Genomic DNA, 24,533 nt, shown 5'->3' with positions numbered 1-24,533 from the left:
TTGCTGTTATGTGTATTTCATAATTACAAGTCAATCGTCATGTTCTACCTTTTATGCATTACTTCAATAAAGCCAGATTTTCTGCTTTTTATACTGTAACTAGCATTTAGAATGGGGTACTATCTTTAACTCTTCGGTGCTAGTTACATTTATTCGAATATATCAAAGTAATTAATATAAATAAGAACTTTTTAATGAGAATAGATGGGAAAGCTTGGTAGCTGCCAAATAGAAGTGGTCTGAAGCAAGTCCCAGACAGAATCCTGCTTCTTATCAAAACTGAACCTCGGGAAAAAAACTAAAATACAATTTTTTCCACTGCGTCTTGTGATGGACAGGGATAAACCCAGGGGAAATGAATTACAGTGCTAGTGGACAATCATTGATAAAGTCCAGAGGAAGACACAGCCTGCTTTCTGCACTTCCTTAAGCACAAAGTGGAAAGCATCTGACATGCAGGAATGGGTTAGTGTACCTGAAGTTTTAGTAGTGTGCTGTATGTCCCACTAGTCTAAATGTGCTATCACACAGGGCAGCGCAGAGACAGCCTTGTGTGTAGGCAACACAGGCAACGAGAAGAAAAAATATCCCAACAGGCATAATTACCACTAGTACTGCACAGAGATCTCTCCCATCTGACAAAACAAATAAAAAACATGTTTTCATGAGAAAATTTTTGTTTATATTATATTATACCACTTAAGTGGTTGTTTAGTTTAGGCAGAAAAAGAAATAATCTTATCATGAAAAAAATACTATTCTCACAAAAAATCTCCCTTTTAAAGGGAAAATTTGTAGAGTAATGCATCTCTGTTCAGAAAGACTAGCATTCATCTGACTAGCACATAAGAGTTTTGTTACCGCATCTGCGTATAATATCTTAAAAAGATGTACAACTATCACTTGGATAGTATTAAGGTCCTCTAGGAAATATTGGAGCAGGTCTGCTGAATTCCTCTGATGAAATCCCACTTACCTGGGAGCAAATCATCACTCATTTCCACTCCATCTCCGAGCATTTTACTTCTCAGAATTGCGAAATGTTGCCGTAAATGATCTTATTAGGAAAGCTGCTTTGATGGCATGAGGGATTCTTTAGTTCTTTTAGTTGAAAATGCTGAGGGTGACTCAAGAAATACAAGATCTGACCTTGAACAAATCTTCAGGGCTAAGCCCCATGATCAAGTTACTGAGCCATATCAGACGTGTGGTAGTATTCCATGTTCCCTGTATTAACTCAGGCCAAATTCAAGGAGATTCCACATGAGAGCAAGCTAATTTAAGATTAAACACTGCTATCTGTATCTCATGAGCACGTGAAAGAATGGTGGAAAGTTACCCACCTCAGCTGATGAGCAACAATATGACAATAAATATGACGGAGGAATGTCTATAGCCAGCAATTAGTAGATATCATGCATAATTACTTTTACTTTTTCGTGTTGTATATTCTTGCCAGTAAATAACCATCATTAAGGGGGGCAAGCGGGTGCCTCATATATCAGATTATTTTAATTATTTGCTTCTCAGATCATAAAATTGCCAGGATACCCATTTGACACTTTGGATAAAACTCTGAAATGCTGACGGCAAAGCGTGGCAATCTAACTCGTTGACCACGTAGGGTATGAGTAAAAGGCAACACACAGAAGATTTAGAGAGTCTATGTCTTGTTGTTCTGGATGTTGCCCTTTATATTGTTGCTGTGCTTCATGCTAGCAATCTTCATGTCCCTTTCACAGATTTTTCATAGGACGTTTCCCCTGCTTTTACCGACCTTGTCCCAACTTTAGGTATTTCTAACCACATCTGCTGTCGTACCTCTATACCTGAATTAATTAGACTTTGTGCACATTTACCATTAATTGTCTTATCTCTGTTTCACCCATAGATGTTTTCTAGATCCCATACATATCCTATCTATGTAGTTGCCTTTCTTCTTATTGAGTCCCCCACCAAATGTATCCCTTTTTTCCCTGCTTTATTGTAAGTTAGGATTCTTACCAACATTTTCTTACTTCTTCCTCTGTTTTTCTACCCTTTCAACATAGAAGTTGACTTACAATTTTATAAAAATGTACATAGTTTATTTTACAGTTGTTTTGATAAGTATTCCTGGGTATAAATGTAGGTTTTTATCTAAATATGCCCCAACCACAAAGAGCTTATTTGCTTTCCTTGCTTTTTTTTCATTTTCTCAGAAAAGAACAACTTTGGGAGGAAGCAAGCCAGCCTGTGTTGAAGGCTGGAATGAGCGAAGAATTTGGACCCTCAGGGGAGCTTTGCATTCATTTTATAGTGAGGTCTACTGGTTAGCTAGCCTGTCTTTAGTGTATGCTGTGTGTAACGTCCTTGCACACAAAGAACAAACAGGATTTCTGTCAAAATGGCTTAGCTCAAGTTGAGATAACAACAAACAAGGAAAGAACAAAAGTTAGATATCCACAAGAGAGATAGCGTTTGCGTGTCTCCACTGATAATCTAATTAAACTGGAGACAAAATTGCTAGTTTCCACCACTTTTGAGAAAATCAAAGCTGTAGCAACACAAGAAATAAGTGTCTCAGTTCAGAGTTAAATATTGCATACCAACTAGCTGTTTCCTGACTGACAGCCACAGCTTCAAGGCTTTAAAGAAAGGGCATCTTTTATTTACTGCTCATCTTGTGACAGTAACAGGTCTGGTCCCATATGTGGCATCTGACTACCTTCTTTAGCATACAGGAAATAAGCACTAGATAACTTTATTTCTGGGCCTTGAAGTGCCTGAGTAAAGAGCTTCACTGTTTAAAGGAAATCATTTTTCACACATCAGGTGTGGACTATGCAAGAGCATAGTTACCAGTTTGGTACTGGTAACTTTTAGGACTCTGCTACTGGACAATACCTATTAATGATCTGTTCTTATTTAAAAATTTAAAGTCCTTCTTTTTTAAGAACAATAAATGCCAACATGGGGTAGTAGTTATTTCTTATATATTAGTTATTAATAGCTATAGTTATTGATAATAATTAGTTATTAATAGCAAAAGGGGTTTATGATATTTTTCACTGCCTATTTGAGGAAGTTTACCTTTTTTAGTTATTTGTATGTAGTTTTATGTACTTTTGAGTAATTAATTTACAAATCAGCCATTATTTCTTTAATGCCAAGTTATTTGTGGGTAAAAAGAAATCATTCAAATCCTCTGAAAAATAGGTTTAACTATATGAAGAACTAAAAATTTTTGTTACAGTTATAATTTATGCTTTATTTTAAAACAAGGACTTAATAGCAAATAATGTTTCTAAGCTTCTGAGTTTTCAGATAACCTTCATTTTTGTGCAAATGTATTTTACCCTTAACTGAAGGAGTGAAGTGAAGCTGAGATGTCAAATTCTTGTCCTCTCATGCAGTTGCTGAATATTGCACAGTTTATTAAACAGTTTAGAATTTCAAACATGACATGAGACCATGAACCTCTATTTGTGAAAAAGTACCATTTGTAAATGGTGGTCAAGTCAAGTCAATAAAGTTTCCTTTTTGAAGGGAATTCTGCAAGGTTAATATATAGTGTTGATTCTGCTCTAAAAAGACTGAAGTTACTGTAGTGAGCAGAGGCAGTGGGAAACCATTGTGTGAATTTGGGAAATGTTGCACAAAAACCTGGCAATACTGGTGGGATAATCTCTTTGACTTGAACAGAAGCCTTTGAGTAAAAGCAAGAACTTTCACTGTTGGTCTCTGAACCCAGTTTGTCCCAGGCCACAAGCTTAGCTCTCACCTTCTCCTTATTCCTTCCCCCGGCTCTTGTAACAATGATGGTTGTGAAAAGCTCTGGCAGTATTTTAAGAAGTAAAAAAAAAAAAAAAAAAAAAATTATTTGCAACATTCTTTATCTACTGGTTTCATTATCCGCACAGTTATATCATTCTATAATAATACAGAAAAAATGCACTTTCCTATTTCAGTCAAAGCACTTCATACATTTTAATGCATTGAATCCTTAAATATCCTAAAGCACAGGTTAATGACATCCCTGTTTTAAAGTTGGAAAACACAGAAATAGAGAAGCTAACGTCAGCATTTTTCAAGCATCCACAGACTGTTAAGCCTCTCGTCAAAAAATTGAAATGTACAAAATCAGTGAAATTTTTTTTTATAGTGAAGGTCATACTGAGTTGGTTGGGCTGCAGTGCATGACTGTGGCAGTATTGGGAAAAGAAGCAGCCCACACCTTTGTTCTGCCTTTTCTAGGATTCTAGGAAATGTAAAAGTTATGGAGTTTTTACTAAGTTGACGTAAAATTATTGTCACATTTTTCTTTATTAAGTATCAAAAATGCAGAAAAACATTTTGCAGAAAATGAAAAAGTCATAGTTATGACAAGTTTTGATCTAAATTTTGGAAAAGGTCATTTTCATTTTAAAAGGTTGGAAAAAACATAGATTTTTTTTAAAGGTTTTGGGAAAAGTTGCAACCAGCAATTATTTGATTGATTTTAAAATATAATTCATAGTAACCAAAAAAGAATGCAACAACCATGTGTGCTTTGAACACAGAGAACTTTGAATTTACCCACAGTTATTTCACTTTCAGTTGTAATAAAGCAACACATTAACAATGCTAAACCTGAGACAGTAGCTTTAAATGAATAGTTATCTGGCATCTAGTAGAGGTTGTAAAGAAAATGGTTTATTTTTTCTGCTGACTGTGTTTGGACTGTAAATAGAATGAGAAGTGTGTTTCAGCTCGTGGGCTTGTCCATTCCCGTTGGCCAGATAAGTAAAGATCCTCTGTTTGTTCGGCAAAACTCTTAAGCTTAGGAGAGCACATGTACCCCTTTCCCTGTCCCCATGTTCATTGTACCTAGGAGTGCTTCTAACTAGCCCTAAAACATGCTACTGCTCTTGGTGGCATAACTAGAATAGAATTGAAACCGGAGAAGGGGAAGGGGAAGGGGAAGGGGAAGGCAAGGCAAGGCAAGGCAAGGGAAAAGGTCTAAACTCAAGATTTTCACCTGAGTAAAGCAATAACATCTTGAGGATCTGAACAGGAAAACTTCACTATGGCAAAGGGGTTCATCTCCAGATGAACTAATAAGTTCAGATGGAAGAAAGAAAGTTTTATTGTAACAATTTATGCTTTTACAGAACTCAGATGTGCCAGGTACTGATTGCTTTATTCTTGTGGCCTTCAAATCCTGTTAAACTTCAAAGCCAGTTAGGGGTATTCAGCACTTTTAAAAATGATGCCCGTAATTCTCCTCCACCTACAGTTTTGAGCGGCTGTCCACATACGATCCATCATTAGGCAGGGAAGCCCACAATCCGGATGCTGGGAGGCTGCCATCAATGACTCTCCAGTGTCGGCATAACATGTCTGCCACAGTCACCCATTGCAGTTGGGAAGCAGGGCCCCACGGTGCCGTCCTGTGCAATGGTTGAGGTGCCGCAGCGGTGCCACATCCCGCACGATTGCCTCCACCCAGGGCTCTCAGGGGCAGTACAGACCCTGACCTGATCAGCAGCAATGGTGTCTAGGTTTTGCTTGGTCAAAACAAGCAGCTTAACTCCTGAACCTTAATCACGCCCCGTTGCCTGCTTCCTTGTTTTTATCCCTGGAGGATTTTTCATCCTCTGAAACTAACAAAAAGATCATATTTTGCTTCAGTTTCTGAAACCTCGTCATTTTTTCCAGACTTTCCATTTCACGGTGTTTGAATTTTATTAAGATCTCTTTACACAAAAGCAGAGTACCAGCTATATGATGCCCTGAGGGATCTGAAAGGCTGTTGCCATAATGTTGCAAAACTCTGGGGATGTTTTATTTCTACCAGAAGCTCTTTGGAGAACTATGGCAAAGGATATAAAATATCTTAAATGTTTACAGCAGGGATCTTGATCTCTGTTGGAATTTAATTCGAAGGCTTTTTAATCTATTAATTGGCACACCACATTAATACTGACCAAATAATACCTGTCTACAAAGTGGATTGTATATTCTTTACATCTTGAGATGGGGAAGACATTTTTATTCCAGAATTATGGGTAATATCCATGCAGACAATACCGTGAATCATCTATTCTTAAGACTATGACTTTCTTTTCAACACCTCAGTTGATCATAACTAAGTATATTCACCACGTATTTTCCAGAAGCACCCCTGTTTTATCTGTTTCTGCCTCCTTTCAGTTCTTCCCAAACACAGCCATGCAGAAGTTAACGCTCATGAAAGCACGTGTCCTCCAGTGAATAGGCAAAGCTTTTTTAAGTGTTAAGGTTTTATTTTCACTGGTCAGCCTTGAAATCAAAAGCAACTGCTGAATTCTCAGCAGTCTCTTATATGGCACAATAGTCCTGTTCAGATGAGTTTTGAAATAAAACTGTGTAGGAAGCTCTCTTCTAATTTGACAAAAAGATGTCTCATGAAAAAAATTATTCCATTTTCAAAAAGCTGTAATATAATAGTGTGTGTGTGCATGCATGTAACACAGAAGGAGACATATTTAAATGATTATTTTATTCAAACAATATAGATCTATAAGTTCATTTGATGGGAAAACAGTTTATAAAATTTGATATATGAATAATCTTACAGAATCTGGGATGCAAAATCTAAAGATACTGATATTTAAAAACCTGTTAGAATGTTAGACTATTCAGGACACCTTTTTCTAAAACGCTTTGCAATTCTTTATGCCTCAGGCTTTCGGGGGCCATGCTGAAGGTGCTGGGATATTAAAAAAATAGATGTCATAATTATAATATAAACAACCAAAACATTAAAGGAATCTGCTATTTTAAGGCAAATCGAAATCTTTCTGTTGTTGAAGGCTGTTATGCATCAGTGACTCAAGTCAACAATATTCTATCATAGATAACTGAAAATCTTTACAGGAAGTATCAGACCAAATAAAAATGATTTTTTAATTCCATTTCTAAAATTGCAAGAAGTCTATAAAAACACAGGAATCAGACACTGATAACATAATGGAACTACTAATATAAATATGTCGAAATGCACCACTGTTTAACACAATATATATACTTAAAGTAATGGTCACTCAATGATCTAACGTTGTCTACTCCCATTTTCTACATTTCCCTGCCCTCTTTGTTGTTGCATTTACCGTGGACCACTCTTCTTCCTCAGAATAATGCTACAGAGATATTACAGATAAGGATAAGAGCAGTTGCTCTCTCAAAAGAAGAAAGTTAATTTTATTTCTGGTGGTTTTTTTCACAATTTAATCTTCTTATACTATAGAAATAGTTTTCCTATTGTCAAATAGAGTGAACGGCTTTTATAATTATCAAGATAGCTTTAGACACTGCCTCACATGAATGTACTAACAGGGACAGTTATAAATTAACCCTCTTAATGCTGTCTTTCAATAGAGCTTCTTTGTAGTGATTAACAATAGTATCCTTTTTAATTGGTCAATGTTCTCTTAAAATGTCAACTTTTCAAAGTCATGATGTGCTATGTACTTCTGGCATCATTTGGTTGAGAGAATTAAATTAATCTCCCACTTACCAGTGCAGACATTTGAAACAATGCCGAAAATAGCTGACTGTATTACCTCAAGTTTTTATTCTATGATAAAACTTCTTTTTCACTATCCAGATGATGATTAAAACTGAATTTAAAGGTTATGTTCATGAAGTTCTGCACATATCTTTGAATATGTCTCTCTCCAATGGTAAAAATAACTGCCGATGTTCGGAATTCCAGAGTTTAACTACAAAAGTTGGCATTTTCTGCAAGGTGTGCACTTTTTATAACAGTAAGATACAAATTACACAGTACTCATTTTTTTTCCTTCCGTTCTGTTTAAATCTCATTGCAGGATGTGTGACACAGGAGAAGGGCTGTTCACCTTTCAGACACGAGAAGGAGAAATGATATATCAGAAAGTCCATTCTGCAACACTGGCAATAGCAGAGCAACATGAAAGATTAATGATGGAGATGGAGCAGAAAGCACGGGTAAGTTCCTTTCACAAAAATCTTTACATTTATAAAAATTAGTAATGAACAAAGGAAGTATGGAGTAATAACAGCCCATGGATTCAACCGTAATGATGGTATTAGTTCTGTGGCTAAGACAAAACAGACTTTTGGATTTATATATTTTCATGGTCAGGGATTTTCAGCATGTGCTGTACAATACTCTATTGTTGGTGTCCTTTTGGAATGGTTGGTACCGTTAAACGCTGGATCTATGGTTACCTTCTTGAAAATTGTGGCTCTGCTACTTAAAGATTAGTCCGTTAGCCGAAGCCAGCTGTGAATTGACTATCGATAACTAAGTATTAATCGCTCCTCATGGCCTCACAGGTGAAAAAAAAGTCCAGTATAAACACTCCTAGGTGACAGCAGCGTGTTCCGTTTTTCTTAATTCCAGAAAGAAATTACTTTCCCTACACTGTAATAAGTAGCAATGCAATGTTGGTTCAAAATGAGCTATTTTTTAACTTTAGGTTCAGAATTTCCAGTTTGCACAAGTTATCTTTAAGAATTACCGAAAAGTTTGGAGCTTTTTAAGAGAAAACGAAAAAAAAGCGTTCCCTGTATGTTTAGAAGTAGAGATGGCATTAAATGATCATTCTGGAAAGCTAACTTTCAACTGTGCTTTGAAGCTACTTTTAGATTGACGAGAGGAAAGATATGGGGAGGACAGAGAACCTGTTTTGCACACTTTTCCTCTCAGATGACCACAGTTCTCCACATATCTTTGTCCCTAGAAAGAGATTTCAGGGTAATTGCACCATTTCCAGTGACTCTCCCTTCCTTCCCTCACCCACCATCTACATGCCCACAGTCGTGCAAACATGACTGTGGACACGTCCGTGATCCTCTCCCCCAGCAATCCATCACTGTCAAAATATCTTGCTCACACTCCTGAGAGAAAGGCTCTTGCAAAGGGCAACTCAAGACCCCAGTGTTCAACTCCTTCTCTTAATTAGTCCCCCGATAAGTCTATCTTCCTCTGTTTATTGAAAAAGAAACTTGAAAAAGACTTAGATTTCCATGTCAAAACTCTGTTATGTTGAATGCTCCCCTCAGACTCTGCATGTAATTAAGTAAGTAAGTAAGAACAGAGAGATGGGAAGCCATAAAAATTTTTCTTTTTGGTGGTTTATGAAGAAAGGTAGATAAGTTTTTCAACAAAACCAGACAAAATAGCAGCATTTCCACAATAGTTGAGTTGCATGAACTTTGGGCAGAAAAAAACAAGAAGAAGAGAGTTCACAGTCGAGATTAAAATAGAGTTAGAGACACAGGAGCAATTGCTGGGAAGTCCAAGACAAGACAGATGACAGAGTAAATGGAAAAACATCTGAAGTGGTAGAAGTGCTGGCAAAAAACAACTGCGTTCTTCTCGGCAGAAAGTCATTTAATAATAGTCCAAAACCAGGAAAAAGCATCATTATAAATATGTTTGCTCTTAAAGTGTCTACACCAGTAAGAGAAATGAGAGCATTTTCATACTGCTGTAAAAAGTGCTTAGACCAGGATCATACAGGATTTTCCTTTCGTTAAACCACTACTTTCAAGTCTTCCACCTATCTTTTAGCAGCTTTGCTGCTTAGCAAGGCTGTTTCTGTGCTGCCATCAGATGACTTCCTTGAAACCTCATTTTTGTATGCTGTGGCCAGATGGTATGTAATATCAAATCTAATATCAAACATAATATCAAAATAGAAATGACTCATCAGCTACACAGTGTGTAATATACTTGGCTCCTGGATGAGGCTGCGCTGCGATGAGCGGAGGGAGATTGGTAGAGGCCAGTAGAAGCTGTGGGCTGCATAAAAGAGGCTGAAAAATCCGTTGATTTTATTCTTCAACTAGTAAACCAATGTAGTTTTGGTTTTGGAAGCTCAGCTGCTCCTGACTGATGAGGTGCTGAACTGTTAAGAGGTCATCTGCGTCATCTGCAGCATTTGAGTTGTATTCGTAACAGAAACAAAATCTGAAGACATTAAATAGACTAAGTGTGTGTTATTTTCCTTTTATCAAGTATAATTGCTTCTCTAATATCTAAATCCAGCAGTTTCGCTGAATGCCTATGTATATTTTTTCCTTAAGATCTGAAATTGAAATACAAGCAGGAATATATTTTTGAACCAGGGATCTAGAGGCCATAAATGTTTTTTAGGTCTTCCCAAAGCTTGACCTTTGATCCTTTGTATCTATAGCTCTATACTTGAGGGTTTTTGCTCTTTTCTGACCCTTTCTGCAATGAACAGCTGATGTTTAATATTATAGAATTAAATCTTGTTCTTGATAAAGGTGAAAATGAAAGAAATTTTTAAAAGTAAATGAAGCTTAATGATAATCCATTCTTATAAAAATCTTCCTTCCAATAATTAGAAGTTATATATTAGAAAGGACTCTTTAATATTTGTGTGTTCTGTCCTAAATTTTAACATATTTTAAGTAATTAACACATTGAAGTTTCACTTAAATTTTTCCAGATTATAATAGATTGTAATCCAATATTATAAAAAGTAAATACAGTTTATATAAGAAATCAAAGTGCATTTTTATCCAAAGTAACCTTGATGAAATATGTATATATGTTACAGTTAGTACTCATAATGAATATACAAAGTTTGTTGCCTTACTAATAAAAAAAGCAAAAGGACACAAAACACACAAAAAAACAGAAACAAATTCTGGCAGAAGGAAAAAGGTAAAATTAGTTACTGCTGCCAGAGGCTTGTCAGATAAAGGTATTGCAGGCAGCCGCAGGCCACATTTACTCCGTTTATGGAGGTCTCTGCACACAAAAATGCTGCTTCAGAATACTAAGCAATAAATTCATTTTTATGCTAAGAAATCCATTGCTCGAGCCAAGTAACCTGCTGCATAACTATGTTAAACGGAGAGAGGCATGAGAAGGAAACTAATTCTTCCCATTAGCTTCAAAAGGGCATGGACTGGAAGCAAAATCGTTCTGTGGAAGCTGGTACAGTACCAAGCCTGCCTCATTGTCACCACAAGCAGGACAAGCCCCGTCCACTTAAGCGGGCAGTCCAGTCTTGTGCACGCTTTCGTCTTCTGCCCATCTCCCTCTCAAATTATAACATCGGAAGAAGGACCTAAAATATGGGGTCAATAGTCACTGGCACAGGTGTGGTTTCAAGTTGGTTATCGGTTTTACTGGGATCAAAGCAGACTGGATTTTATTCAAATATTATAACAAAGTGGACAACGATCTAACATAGCTCAGGTGGTCTTCTTGATTGAGTTTGAAACATTAAATTGACAGAGTGATAGTGTTTTATGCTCACTTTGTTTGGGACAATGGCAAATTTAGGCCAATGCTAGTATTTAAATTGAAATTATTTTCAGTGAAATTGTTATCTGTATGTTCACTTTTTTCAGTCTTTTTTCATTGGATCAGTGTAACACAGATGATAATTTTGTTTTGCAGGTGTTTTGAGGGGAGGGGGCAATATTTGAGTGTTTTTTCAGTGGTTTTACAATTTCAACATAACAAATCAATTAAACAGAACAATGACTGGCTTTCTGTTTACAAGATTTTATTTTGTGCTGTTGCTTTATCTATATGAGAGTGCCAGCAACTCTTGTTTTATCATCTGAATAATCTGCATTCTTACACATAGCTCTTCTCATGCCCCTTCCCTCTCCTCTCCTCTCCCTTTTTTTTTTTCAAGTGTAACATATAGAAATCTGTTTGGATTGGCAGTCCTGGAATTACACACACAGAGAAAAAAAAACCAATGTGTTAACCTCAGGAATAGCATGTATCCCCACTAACCGTAATCTAATGTTGAGCATGGAAGTTGCATGTCTGAGTGTCTCACAGCCAGCTCTTCCACCCCTCCCCGGTCCCCAGGCCAGGCTGCAAGCTCCTTCCACTTCCCTTCTGTTAGCTCAGGCGCTTATCTGACTCGGGGAGTCAATTCAGTTTGCTAATTTGGGAAAAAACAGAAAAAGTCTATCTAAAAGGAGTAGGATTCTGCAGGGTTACTGAGCTGAATTAGTTTACAGAGACAGCAGTAAGCCATCAGATCTTCTCAGCCGTCCTGAGGAGAGACCCGATGACAACGTGCTTACCGGCACATGGCATTGGAATTGAAGACCTGATTTTCATCCCTAATGCCAGTTTTGATCTTCTGCCACTCGTCCTCCACTAAAAACACTCCTGATGTAACCTCTACACCCACTGTTCTTTGAATGTATAAAATGGGGGTTAAGAGCTGTAGATTTCTCATGTTACAGTTACACATATGAGGGAGGCACAATAAGGAAAAAGTCATACCTTTGTAACCTTATAAATTACTTCTTTCAAGAGCTACCAGTAAAAACCTATTATGCAATCACAAAAGAATAAAAATTTACAATGTGTAAAACAATAATTCTAAATAAGACAGCACTAAAGTTGGTGTTAACCAGCTGAAGTTAATCAAGCATCAGTAAGACTGAAGTGTAAATGCATGAAGAAATGATAATGGCTCAAGTTTCATAACTTATTATGATAGGAAATTTTCTATGACACTTGTTTTTCTTTAGACAGCAGAGCTGTAAAAATAATGTCGCTTTAGATTGTGATTCTTGTAACATTTACCAGAAGATAAACGCCTTTATGAAAAACTGCATCTGTACATTTCTCTTCCATTCTCATTATTTACAAGTCTTGTCTCTAATATTCAGCTTAATATAAGTGAATGAGTCATCATGATAGATTTCTGTCATTTAAAAAAGATAATATCAATGAGTTTATGTATTTTTTAAAAAAAAATCTTATTAGGAGGGAAATAATGAGTGTGCCAAAGAAGACAAATATCAGGCAATGGAACTGGGTTTAAGGAGAGCTTGGAGAGGAAAGTGGCTAAGAAATAAGCCTGCAAGTCATTTAATCTTTCTCTTTCTTATCTAGAACGGAATGAGGAGAGTAACAGTATTTCACAGAACTGGTCTGAGGATAAATATAAATTAGAGGATTGTCAGGCATGGTATTAATAAGAATGTAAGGAGAATGAAGAATATCAATGTACATTGTCTCAGAATCAGAAAAGAAAAAAAAAAACCAAACTCGGAGGCTAGCGAAAATAACAGCATTAGCTTCATAGTGAACTTGTAATTTAGCTTTGCTTTGTAAACAAGTCTGTACTGTCTATTTCTTCATGTGTTTTTAACTGGATCACAACCTAAACACATACTCATCGCAACAATACAGGATCGAACATCATCAACAAACACATCAAACATTCTAAATTTTCATTTTAAAACTATGGTTTCAATTTGAAGTATCCTACCTTTGCCAATGCATCTTCAGGGTTTTGTCTGGTTTATGGTTGTTATTTATGTCTTTGTGAAATGCTTTACCTATCACCTATTATTTTCACATTGTGAAATATGGGAAATGCAGAGACACACTAGTGGCTGCTGCCGACTCAATAATTATATGAAATATTTAGTTAAAATATATGCCTTTTGGGCTCCATTTCAGCACTCCAATTTACTTAATATGAAAAAGCTTTTTTATGTTTTAATTCTGCCTAAGTGCATTTGTGTCAAGTCAATACCTGGAGGAGAAAATGGAGAAGAAAATTCCAGAGTTCATCCATAGATGATCCCATGTCATGACACATCGGTCTCTATGTATGTTTTCTTCTGTTTCCAAATTATGTATAAGCTCAAGTACTGAGGTTCTGAATACATATGATTATTCATGAACTTACACGCTTTATGTAAGCTAAAGTATAGCCTCAGGTCAGTTAGTCATGCAAATACTTAGCTCAATATTGTTCTGCATATCTCATCTACTGTATGATGTTGCTGTATAATGTTTGTTTTGAAACTTTATAACCCTGTAAAAAGCTGGCTGCTTTATTGCAATACGTAGCTGGTGAATTGTTTACTTGGTTTGCACAAGGGTTGCGAAACTAATTTCGATTACTGGTTCTAGGGTCTTTGAAAGTTACAGGTTAAAGCGGAAATAGCCGTGCAATGCTTCTGACAGGAGAGGACTTCTAGTGAAGTAAAGGACTTCTAGTGAAGTAAAGCTCACCCTTCTTTTCAGTGGAAACTGCAATAGAAAATTGGGAGTGTTCCCCTGCAGGATCTGTCTATCCACTGGCAAGCCATGAGCAGCTGTAAATATTTCCAAGGTTAACAACAAAACCAAAAATGCTGACTTGTTCCCCTCTGCCCCCAAGTCAGAATGTGTGTACTTTTAGATTTGAGGTTTGTAAACCCATTTGCCATAAGTATTAGTAATTTCCCACAGGGTTCTTGGTTCATTAAGGACATAATGACATTTTTCCTGACTCTGATTTTTTTTTTTTTAAGAATTTTGCCAGGCTTTCTGTTAGTCCTTGGGCTCAGAAAACAATATATACTTGGATGAATTAAATCCTAGAGTTGTGTCACAAGTCTATTCCTGACACTCACCACTTCAGAAGAAAGTGAAAATTCAGACTGGGTTTCAGCAGCAGTTAATGATTCCTTAAACTGGAGCTGTTTTGTTTCTTAATCTCATTTTTTCTTGAATGTAGACTTATTTCATTGGCATTTTTTCAGGGACTATTACTCATATCCAATAATAGACATTCAAATACTGCAGCAGCATTCAAAAACTATGTAGCAGGTGCCATTCACTTCCTAAAAGAAAATACTTCATCCCACCATGAAATCTGGACTTCCACAGCCGCTAGAGACCCCTGTCTGTTCCTTTCTTACCAAGTCAACACCTTTTTTTCCCCCCTACTCCTCTTGTCAGCCGCAGGAGTCTGCTGTCTCCTCTACGGCACCCTGCGGGGAGTGAGAGGATGAGGTGTAAAGCCCGCATTCTCCAGGGGACGCTGCAGGTGGTTGATGTTACTGGATGTTTGCTGCGTGTTTGAATGAAACCGCAGTGCAGGGAACGCCTTTGCCTTATGGTAAGGAAGGGTTAGTGCAACTGCTCGTATGCAGTGACAGAGCCAGTGACAGGCAGGTGGGGGGGAATGGAACAGAGCTATTCGTCATGTCAGAAATACTGCAGCCATTAGAAAGGTTTGTGGAGTGTGTAGGTAAGCGGCGTGGGTAGGTGCGAGAGCAGAGCTGGCAAGTCCTTCCATAAGAGTGTATCAGCTATTTTGGTGATTGTTGATGTAATTTAAATGCCGGTCTGCCATTTGAAAACTAAAGCTTGCACTGGAGTTTTGAATGTTTTTGAAGCAGTAGTAATCATGAGGGTTCTCATTCAGAGCATGGTTTGAAAAATTCAGTTCTTCCCTTGCCTGACACAGTTTTGAAATCTCTCTTACCCTTAGCCATTGGGCTGAATTATCTTAAATGCAAAAAGATGCTCTAAATCTCTCCTAGAGACTAAAACCCAAGTACCTCACCACATGGATGCACATCCTAACCTAGAAATTACTCTCATTCTTTCCTTCTTAAAAATTTCTGGAATATTTTGTATAATGTTACAGTATCCTTCTAGCTTTCTGTCTATCGTGCTACCTAAGACTCAGATTGAAATCTACCTTCCTCCTAATATAAAGTAGGAGCTGAACCAAAACTTGCAATAAAAGCTTCACAGAGGTATCTCAAAACTGAGATAATACAATTTCTTGTCTGCCAGGAGCCTGCTCCATCCTATGAATCTATCCTGAAGCTGCATACATAAATGCTATGAGGATTGTTTTCCCTGTTCTCTTCTCCTCATTTATACGTTTGCATGAAAGTATGCTGTATTGTGAACACTTCGATTATAGCAGCTAGGGTCTGGTTAGTTTGTTTAAATGCAACAGGGCAAAGATGTTTGCATAGTCAGGTATCTGAAGATGTAAACCCTCCTGAGAATTTAGCACGTAGGCACTTTAGAAATCCATGTAGCCACCTATTGACATTTCTAGGAGCTTTTTAAAGAGCTAGGTAGGTATTTCTTAGAAGTCAGGTATCATTTATTTCAACTTTACGATGTTGCATTTGGATATCAGTGGATTTGAAGGTTGGTGACATAAGCGCATTTGTAATTTTTTTCTTATATTTTGCAAAATACTGCATGTTTACAAAGCTATTAAAGTAGTTGAAGAGGCAATGTCAAGTTGAAAATCATATTTGTTTCCGGAAAATGCAGAAAGTGAAAAGCCAAAGAACTTTCCCCGAACAAAATTGATGATTTGATTAGCAGTCTTATTTGCTAAAAGCCGTGGGTGGTGCGAGTGATAAATTAGGAATCGTTGCTGTAATTATACGATAGTTGTTGCATGCCTAGCTGAACCCTATTTGGCTATTCCTAGCCCTCCCCTTAACTAAACTCTGAGAAGCATTTTAGTATGGAAGGCAAGTTTTCTTTGTCATTGTGTATATTTAAAACAACTAGCTTGTATAACTGTACTGGTAGGTTTATGTCATCAAACGGTCTTAACAGAGGAGCAGGTTATGTTGACTTAAGTATTACTAGAAAAATAATTCTCAAACTAGTTCTCCAGCGGGCTTAAGTTATTATTAATTTCATATCTGCTATTTTGAGAAAACTGTTTCTTGTAAACTAAAGTAGCCTATAGACCTCCTATTATTATTATCAAATATAATAGCTGATGAAGCCACCTGATGCTCTCAGGGGACAGGTATTATTATAATAATTATACTAACAAGCAAAATGAGGCACAGAAAGATTAAGGCCAAATTCAGCTGCGTGTGAATTGCCCAAGGTCATAGAGTAATCAGCTGTATGCTGGGAATAGCACAGCAACAAAACAAGAAAACAAACCCTGAATCATACTCAATTACTTATTCACAGAAGAATTAACTTCCGAAGAAGTTATTTTTCACATGGTTTTCATCAGTCTTTTGAACTATAGTATCATTCTGTGTCTCCTGTCAAGCAAGACCTTCCTCTGTTTCAGCAACAGGAGTTCTTTATATCACCCGAGGGAATAGTTAAGCTTTGTCTCTGATTAATAAGAAACTTATTTATCAATGATTTACAGAGGGGCACAGTGCTTTTCAGAGAATAGGAGAATTATAAAAAGTAATAATCTGAGAGGAGATCAAAAATTCCCATAATAGTCCTAAAGTTACTCTGTAAATCCCTTCTGTGCTTTTTGTGCTTTGGCTCATCAGGTACCTGTTGGTAGGACAAAAATTAGGTGAAGTTCACCCTTTGTCTTCATTTTGCTTTTTTGCTCTGCTTCAGTTCTTTTTCTTAAAGAGGACAGATTTTTTAACATGAAAATTATTTCTAATAATCTCTCTTTTTATGTTTCAACTGAAGACGACAGATACTTCGTATCTAAAAAAGACATATCTCAAATATAGGCACTTTTCCTAGTACAAGCTGTCTTTTGAAAAGTATTAATCAAAGCCTGTCCAGAAGGGGTTGTTTATGTTCCTTTTTCTCTCAGCCTTGGGTCATTGTTCTTACATTACTGATATCCCATATGATGCCAGCCATGCTAACAGTTTTTATTTTTCAGTTGTGCAGGAATCTGGTTCAGGAAAATGTAAGACAGTAGTACAGACAGTACAACCCTGTACTGTTGATTTGACATTATTTCATGTACTACAGTAGCTTTATTATATAAAGATGAGCAGCTACTACAGTAAGCAAAATAATGTCACTTTAACGCACTGGTACTGCACATCTCATTAGCTCTCAGCTTTTCAAACCCGTTGACTATAGGATCAGAAAAATTGCTATTGGAAGGGATTGCTGGTGGTCAGCTCACCTAATCTTCTGTTCAAAGCCAGGAAAACTAGAAAACTAGCAGCATCAGAACTAGATTAAGTTACCCAGGGTCTTATCCAGTTAAGTTTTGAATACCCCCAAGGACGTAGATTATGGGTTCCCATTCCAGCACTTGGCTGCTCTCATTGTGAAGAATTTTTCTTAAGTCTGTCTCAAATTTCCTTTGCCACAGCCTGTGACTGTTGCCTCTTTTCATTTCACTGTGCATCTCTGGTAAGAGTCTTCTTTACAACATACTTTTAAGAAGAGAGAGAGAATCTGGAGTTAGATTTCTCTTAGCCTTCTTTTTGTCATGCTGAATAAACAGTAGACTGATGATCCAGCGTCACTGATCATATTCTGCTCCTTAGAGGTTCACTGCTAGGCTCTCTCCAGTTTGACATTTCTTTTGTGGCAGGGTCCAAACCTGAAGACTCTGCAAATACAACTGAACTTCCAGATGTGGTTTCACAAATGCCAAATAGTGGGGAAATGTGATTTCCCCCAACCTGCTGGCCATGCTTTTGCTAATGTGGTCCGGTACGTGGTTAACCTCCATCACTGCACATGTACGCTGATCATTCATGTTATCACCAGGACCGCTATGTCCTTTTGGCAGAGCTTTTACCTAGCAGGTCAGTCCCCAGGCTGTACTCGTGCACTGAGTTGCCCTGACCCACTTGCAGCATTAACATCTGTCATTGCTGAACTTCATGAGATTCCTGTCAGCCCTTTCCTCTCCTTTGCTGAGGTCTCTATGAGTGGAAGCCCTCCCATCTGGGTGTTTGGCAGCTCACCCCCAGTTTGAAGTCACCCCAAGATTTGCTAAGGGTGTGTTCTGTACCAAGCCCATGTTGATGATGAAGATGTTAAAAACTTGGAGCATTGACCCATCTAAACAGCAGGAACAGGTTTTTCAAAAATGTTTCAGTTTCAGCAGCAAGGGCTTAATGAAGATTTTCCATGGTATGGTGGAAGCATACATCGCTCTGTTACTTACGACTGTCTCAGGGTAAAAGCTGCTAGTCTCATCACATATTCAGTCTGTCATAATCCATTTCCATAAAAGTAGCTGCCAGGCAAGTTTCATATGGATTCATGTGGCTGGGTGTTGAATGCATATCTCTACGGTGCCTGTGATTCAACAGCCATTGACAAATCAGCATAGGTTCTTGTTTAAAAAATGAAACAACTTGTGGTCTCTTCATTATTCTTAATTGTTTTCTTGTAGGACACAGTGGTAAAAGTTGCAACTACTACTGGCTGAGAGATTTTGTGAAATCATTTGTAAAATGATGGCATTTCTGTAATGTTTCCCACATATTGTTCAGTGATCACATTTATATATATTTTGTATTACATGAAGAAAAAAAGTGATGGAGTTGCAGATTTCCATGGCAACAGGTATAATTCTATTTCCTTTGTTTCATGAAGCTGGAACTTACCAGCACTGAGGCAAAGGATTGTTCTGTTAAACGGCAACCATGGATCTCAAAAGGCTTATAGGGCATGTGGTCAGGCAACTATAAGCTCTACTACAGCAAGGAATTTTTGCCAGGAGAAAAAAAACGCCCGAGCTATTGTCTGAAAATGAAATTAAATGGAGAAAAATTGCCAGTTGTAGGATTTATTAGGCTGATGCAAGTATGTTGAAAGATACAGCAATTTGCAAACACTTCTCTGTTTCCCGCTTTCCAAATTGAGTTCCTGATTTGCAGCTATTTTTGCTACATTAGTGAAGTAACATCAGTAAGGGAGCAAAAATTCCACTAGCTTATTTTATAAGCAGAAATTTGGACTGTTATTTGGAGAGTCTCGTCTCTCATTTTAAGTTGTTTCTGGATCCAAAAAAATATTTGCAAAGATACATTATGTATATTTATTTAGAAATGTGTGCATTGCTTTTGAATGATTGCTTATGGCACTTTTAAAACTGAGCAATGTCAAGAATTCTCTGTATGTCTGTCTAGGTACATGTTCATGTTGTGATCCTCATGTGTATGGGCACACGCAGTGGAAGAGAATAATCCTTTATTTTTATATACCAGCTTCTTAGTTGTTTTTAAGTCTGTAAAAGCCCACTAAAGGCAGTGGAGCTACTAAAGTAAATATTAACTGAAATATGAATAAATTAATTTCAATTAAATTAATATATTTATTTGTATATATGCACAGGGATATTTTTTAGCCCCTCCTTTAAAATATAGTATATTTTAAAGCCAAAACTTAATAATTTACATTCATGAGCCTTCATGTGCATTGCACATGTTTAACTAGCCCCAGTATGTATGATTCAAGATGCATTTGTCGTGTTTAAAAGTAACTAATTGAAAGGAAGGAAATGTGTTCTTTTGGAAGGCATTGAAGAGTCATCCAAGAGGGCTTTACTACATGATAGCAATTTTTATGTATTCTGGGTTTTCCATTTTTTTCTTTTTAACTGAACTGTCTTTGTATGACATATAAAACTAACTTCTGAAAATGTCAGAAAGCAGAGGTCAGCAAGACTATGTGTGCTACTGAATACTAGAGTCACGCACTGATAAGCTTAATAAGGAATATTCATGAAAGGTTATTGATGATTATTGTTTCAGCAAGTATTCAGAAAATTGTGTCCCTGTCATTTTATTAAAGTTCATTGGTACCAGCAATTTCTATATACTGTAAAGAAGTAGCTAAAAATGTGATTTCCGCAAATATGTGTAATTGGAAACTACTGATCTGTTTTAGACCACAGAAGGAAAAATTCATAAGAAAGCTTGTGAGGTCCAAGGCATTTGCTTTATTAGAAAGAATGAAAGAATGTGCAGCGATGGACAATCTTAATACAGATTCTAGCATTTTTTTGCCAAAATACATAAGTAAGCCTTAGAATTCCAATTTTTCAGCCCCAGACTTCCTCAAGTGAGGTTGTCCCAACTGGGGACACTCTGAGTTCATCCTTATTTCATATTTCTTGCCACATGCTAGAGAGAGTTTTTAAAGCGTGTTCTCCGCTAAGGGACATTTTTTCATGCCATAACCTTCACCTTACCAGCTCTACAACTGGCCAAAGCAACTTCTATGAGTTCAGAGAGGCTGTCCTTCCAGTAGTCTCAAGTAAAATGCTGAGGACTTCAAGTGTCCCAAATACCTCTTTAAGATATGTCATATCTTTCAGCAAGAAATACCATGAAAAAACTCGCATACGTTGCAATCTTCTCCAAAGCATATCAGGTTGAGGTCAGGCATGTCAGAGAGAGGGATACACAGCAAAGCAAGGAGAGTAAAAAACAAACAAAGGAAGGAGGACCAGACTTTTTAAGTCAGCACTGATGGCAAGCCTCACTATTTTTAACTTTGGCTTGACTGACCTCATGAAAGAGAACCTTCTGGAATACCATAAATTGCAGGTTGAATTCCCCAGAAAACACTCCTGGTGAAGCATACCAGCCTTTGTGGACAGTCTTTTTCTCTGACCTGTCCAACCGATGCATTTCAGTTCGTTCTTTCCCACCCCAACTTACTTATCCCTACATTGTTCAGAAGATAGATCTGACATTCTCCCTTTCCATTAAAACCTTCTTTGTAATTTTGGAGATGCTAATCACAGAATCACCGACTGGTTAAGGATGGAAGGAACCTCTGTAAGTCATCTTGTCCAACCCCCCTGGCTCAAGCAGAGCCACCCAGAGATGGTTGTCCAGGACCATGTCCAGATGGCTTTTAAATATCTCCAAGGCGGGAGACTTTGCAACCTCTGTGGGCAGCCTGTGCCAGTGCTCAGTCACCCTCACAGTGAAAACGTGTTTCCTCATGTTCAGAGGGAACCTCCTGTGTTTGTGCCCATTGCCTCTGGTCCTGTCCCTGGGCACCACTGGAAAGAGCCTAGCTCTGTCTTCTTGGCACCCTCCCTTCAGGTATTTACAAACATTCATAGGATCCTCCTGGAGATTCCTCTTCCTAAACAGTCCCAGCTCTTTCAGCCTTTCCTCATAGGAAAGATGCTACAGTCCCTTTGTCATCTTAGTGGGGCTTTGCTGGACTCTTTCCAGCATGTCCCTCTCTGTCTTGCACTGGAGAGCCCAGAACTGTAACCAGCACTCCAGGTGTGGCCTCACCAGTGCTGAGTAGAGGGGAAGGATCACCTCTCTTGACCTGCTGGCAACAGTCCTTCTAATGCAGCCCAGGATACTGGTGGCCTTCTTTGCCACAAGGGCATCTGGCTGGCTCATATTCAACTTGGTGTTCATCAGGATCCCCAGGTCCTTTTCTGAAAAGCTGCTTTCCAGCTTGGTGGCCACCAGCATGTACTGGTGCCTGGGGTTGCTCCTCCCCAGGTGCATGGCTTTGTACTTCCTCTTGTTGAACTGCATGAAGTTCTTGTCAGCCCATTTCTCCAGCCTGTTGAGGGGCAGCACAACCCTCTGGCATATCAGACACTCCTCCCAGTTTTGTAACATATCTGTTGAGGGTGCGCTCTGCTCCATCATTCTAAGCATTAATGAAGATGTTGAACAGGACTTGACCCAGTACTGACCCTCTCAGCCCATCCATTCAGCCAGTTTTCATTCCACCTCATTGAAATAGGCTGCTCATCCAGCCTGTACTTCATCAGCTTCTCCATGAGGATCTTATGGGAAACAGTGTCAAAAGCCTTCCTGAAGTCAAAGCAGACAATATCCACTGCTTTCCCCTCATCTGCCAAGTCAGTCATTTTGTCATAGAAGAGTATCAGATTGATCAAGCATGTATTCCTTTTTGTGAATCCATGATGACTAATCCTGATGAACTTCCTATCATTCATGTGCCTGGAAATTATTTCCAGGATTAGCTGTTCCATCATCTTCCCAGGGACCAAGGTGAGGCTGACCAACCTGTAGTTCTCTGGGTCCTCCTTGTTGCCCTTCTTGAAGATGGCAGTGTTGTTGGCTTTCCTCCTGTCCTCAGGCACCTCTCGCTGTCACAATGCTTTTTTGGCAAACTAAATAACATCTCCTGTGCTCTACTGGCTACTATTTACTCCTTAATTCAGTGAAGACCAAATCTCCTCCTAGCCCTCCCATCATTGACTTGTATTTTAAATCACCTCCTAACAAACACTCATAATGATGCACATAATTCACTGCTTGTTTTTGAAATGAGACAAAGCTGTAAATGAATATTTCAGTAATGAACTGCTTGAGATGAATGACCCCTAGAACATAACTTTGAAGGTTAAGCTAATACCCTGGAGTTAAGCTGATCTATATCAGTGCGTTCTATGCCGCCCGCCTTCACTTTAAGCATTCATGAGTCAACATGATGAACTGTTCTAGGACTGTGATTCATTTCCATTTTTTCTTGAATAAAATGTGTAGGGATGTGGTGTTATTTTGGATTTCACTTTTTGGTTTTAAGTGGCTTTTTTGCTCTGTTCCTCCCCATTACCCATCCGCAAATAGCCATGTCTTTAAACAAATGTATCAGGATATTGAGCACCTTCAAAAATCAGAGATTTTTACTTTTAAAATCTGAAGACTTTGCCCTGGCTGATGCTGTTTAGAGAAATTATTTTGTAGTTCCACACAGTCTTATCCTCAAATTCTGTATATTTTCAGGTCAGCAGATGTCTATCTGCAAAATCTTTTCCTTCGTGTCGTTCAGTACCTCTGTTTAATTAAAGCTCCCATTCCACAGTAACAGAAAGGACAATCAGTCTCTGCAAATAATGTCTGCAATACTGGATTTCTATCATATATACATATATATATATATGTATTTATTGAAGAAATTAGCTCACCCTGCTAGTGATCTGTCCTATATGTTAAAGACTCCTACCATTTAGTTGTGTTTGCTTCCACTAAGACCTACTGTATAGTCAGACTTGAAATAGTCTCAGCTCTGTTCACGTCAGCATCATCTCCCATGTTACTAGTCAATGATTTTATGCAATGAAAAATTGATAAAGTACTTCGTATATCGTCTATGTATAATACAATGGCTCAAACCTTGTAAAGATATAAGAACCTGACATTCTCCCCTCACGGTAATTAGTGTACCTACATAGAAAGGAAACTTCTTTCATGAATGAAACAAAACCACAACTTTTTGACAGAATATGGGTGAAGACGCACGCCTTACTGAAATTCAACAAAAATAATCCCAATGCACTGTAAAATCCATCTACTTTTCTCCAATATTAATACATTCTGTCAGACAACAGTGATCTATTATGAGCTTCTTTTAGAGGAAAGAAAAAAAAAAAGAAAAAGCCAACACACTTCTGCCAGAAAAGTTGCAAAATGTCCCAATTCTCTCTTTATAATGTGGCCGAGGAGATTAGAAAAAAAATATCAGTTCCATTGAATCTCCCTTCAGAATGCTTTTCTTTGACCATTGCTTTATTATTCATACATAATGTTAATCCACTGCCAAAGACAAATCATCATCCACCTTGGCACTGCAAAGCGGTGTTATTATTTTGAGATTTTTTTTCCTCCATAATTGATTAAGAAACTCTCTAAAAGGTCATAAGAAGGTTAGAATAGCTACTGAAATACTAAATGCTAAAAATATATTATAAAGGCTGAAATCACTGATATGACTTTCACAGCTAGCTTTTCTATAAGTCTTTTTAGAAGACTTATGAGGTCATATATTGGTGGGGGGTTTGCCAGTATTGTGTATTCTGCCAGGAATAGCAAGCTGGATAAAAATATAAAAATAAACAGAAAGGACTGCATAGCAAAGTAGTATGCTGATACCTGTAAGTGTTTATATTAATAGTAGGCACCTTCAAGTAATGAACAGAGTCCAAATAACACATAACAATTTATAAGCAAGCTAAGAGAGTAATTATTAGTAACACATCACCAAAGGGAAGACCACTCTC

The 24,533-nt window shown here is 37.7% G+C and overlaps 1 protein-coding gene across 2 annotated transcripts in view; it reads left to right on the top strand.

The window, feature by feature from the left end:
- DOK6 (docking protein 6) overlaps positions 1–24,533 on the top strand; it is a 252,760-nt gene that overhangs the window by 177,256 nt on the left and 50,971 nt on the right. For both annotated transcript variants that reach the window (XM_074576550.1, XM_074576549.1), the window contains exon 6: positions 7,833–7,971. In XM_074576550.1, the coding sequence (XP_074432651.1) occupies positions 7,833–7,971 (139 nt within the window). The remainder of the gene's footprint in view (positions 1–7,832; positions 7,972–24,533) is intronic.

Source organism: Larus michahellis, chromosome 2 (assembly GCF_964199755.1).
Source record: "Larus michahellis chromosome 2, bLarMic1.1, whole genome shotgun sequence".
NCBI lineage: Eukaryota > Metazoa > Chordata > Aves > Charadriiformes > Laridae > Larus > Larus michahellis.
The sequence above is the reverse complement of the archived record's forward strand: the minus strand, read 5'-3'. Positions and strand labels throughout refer to the sequence as shown.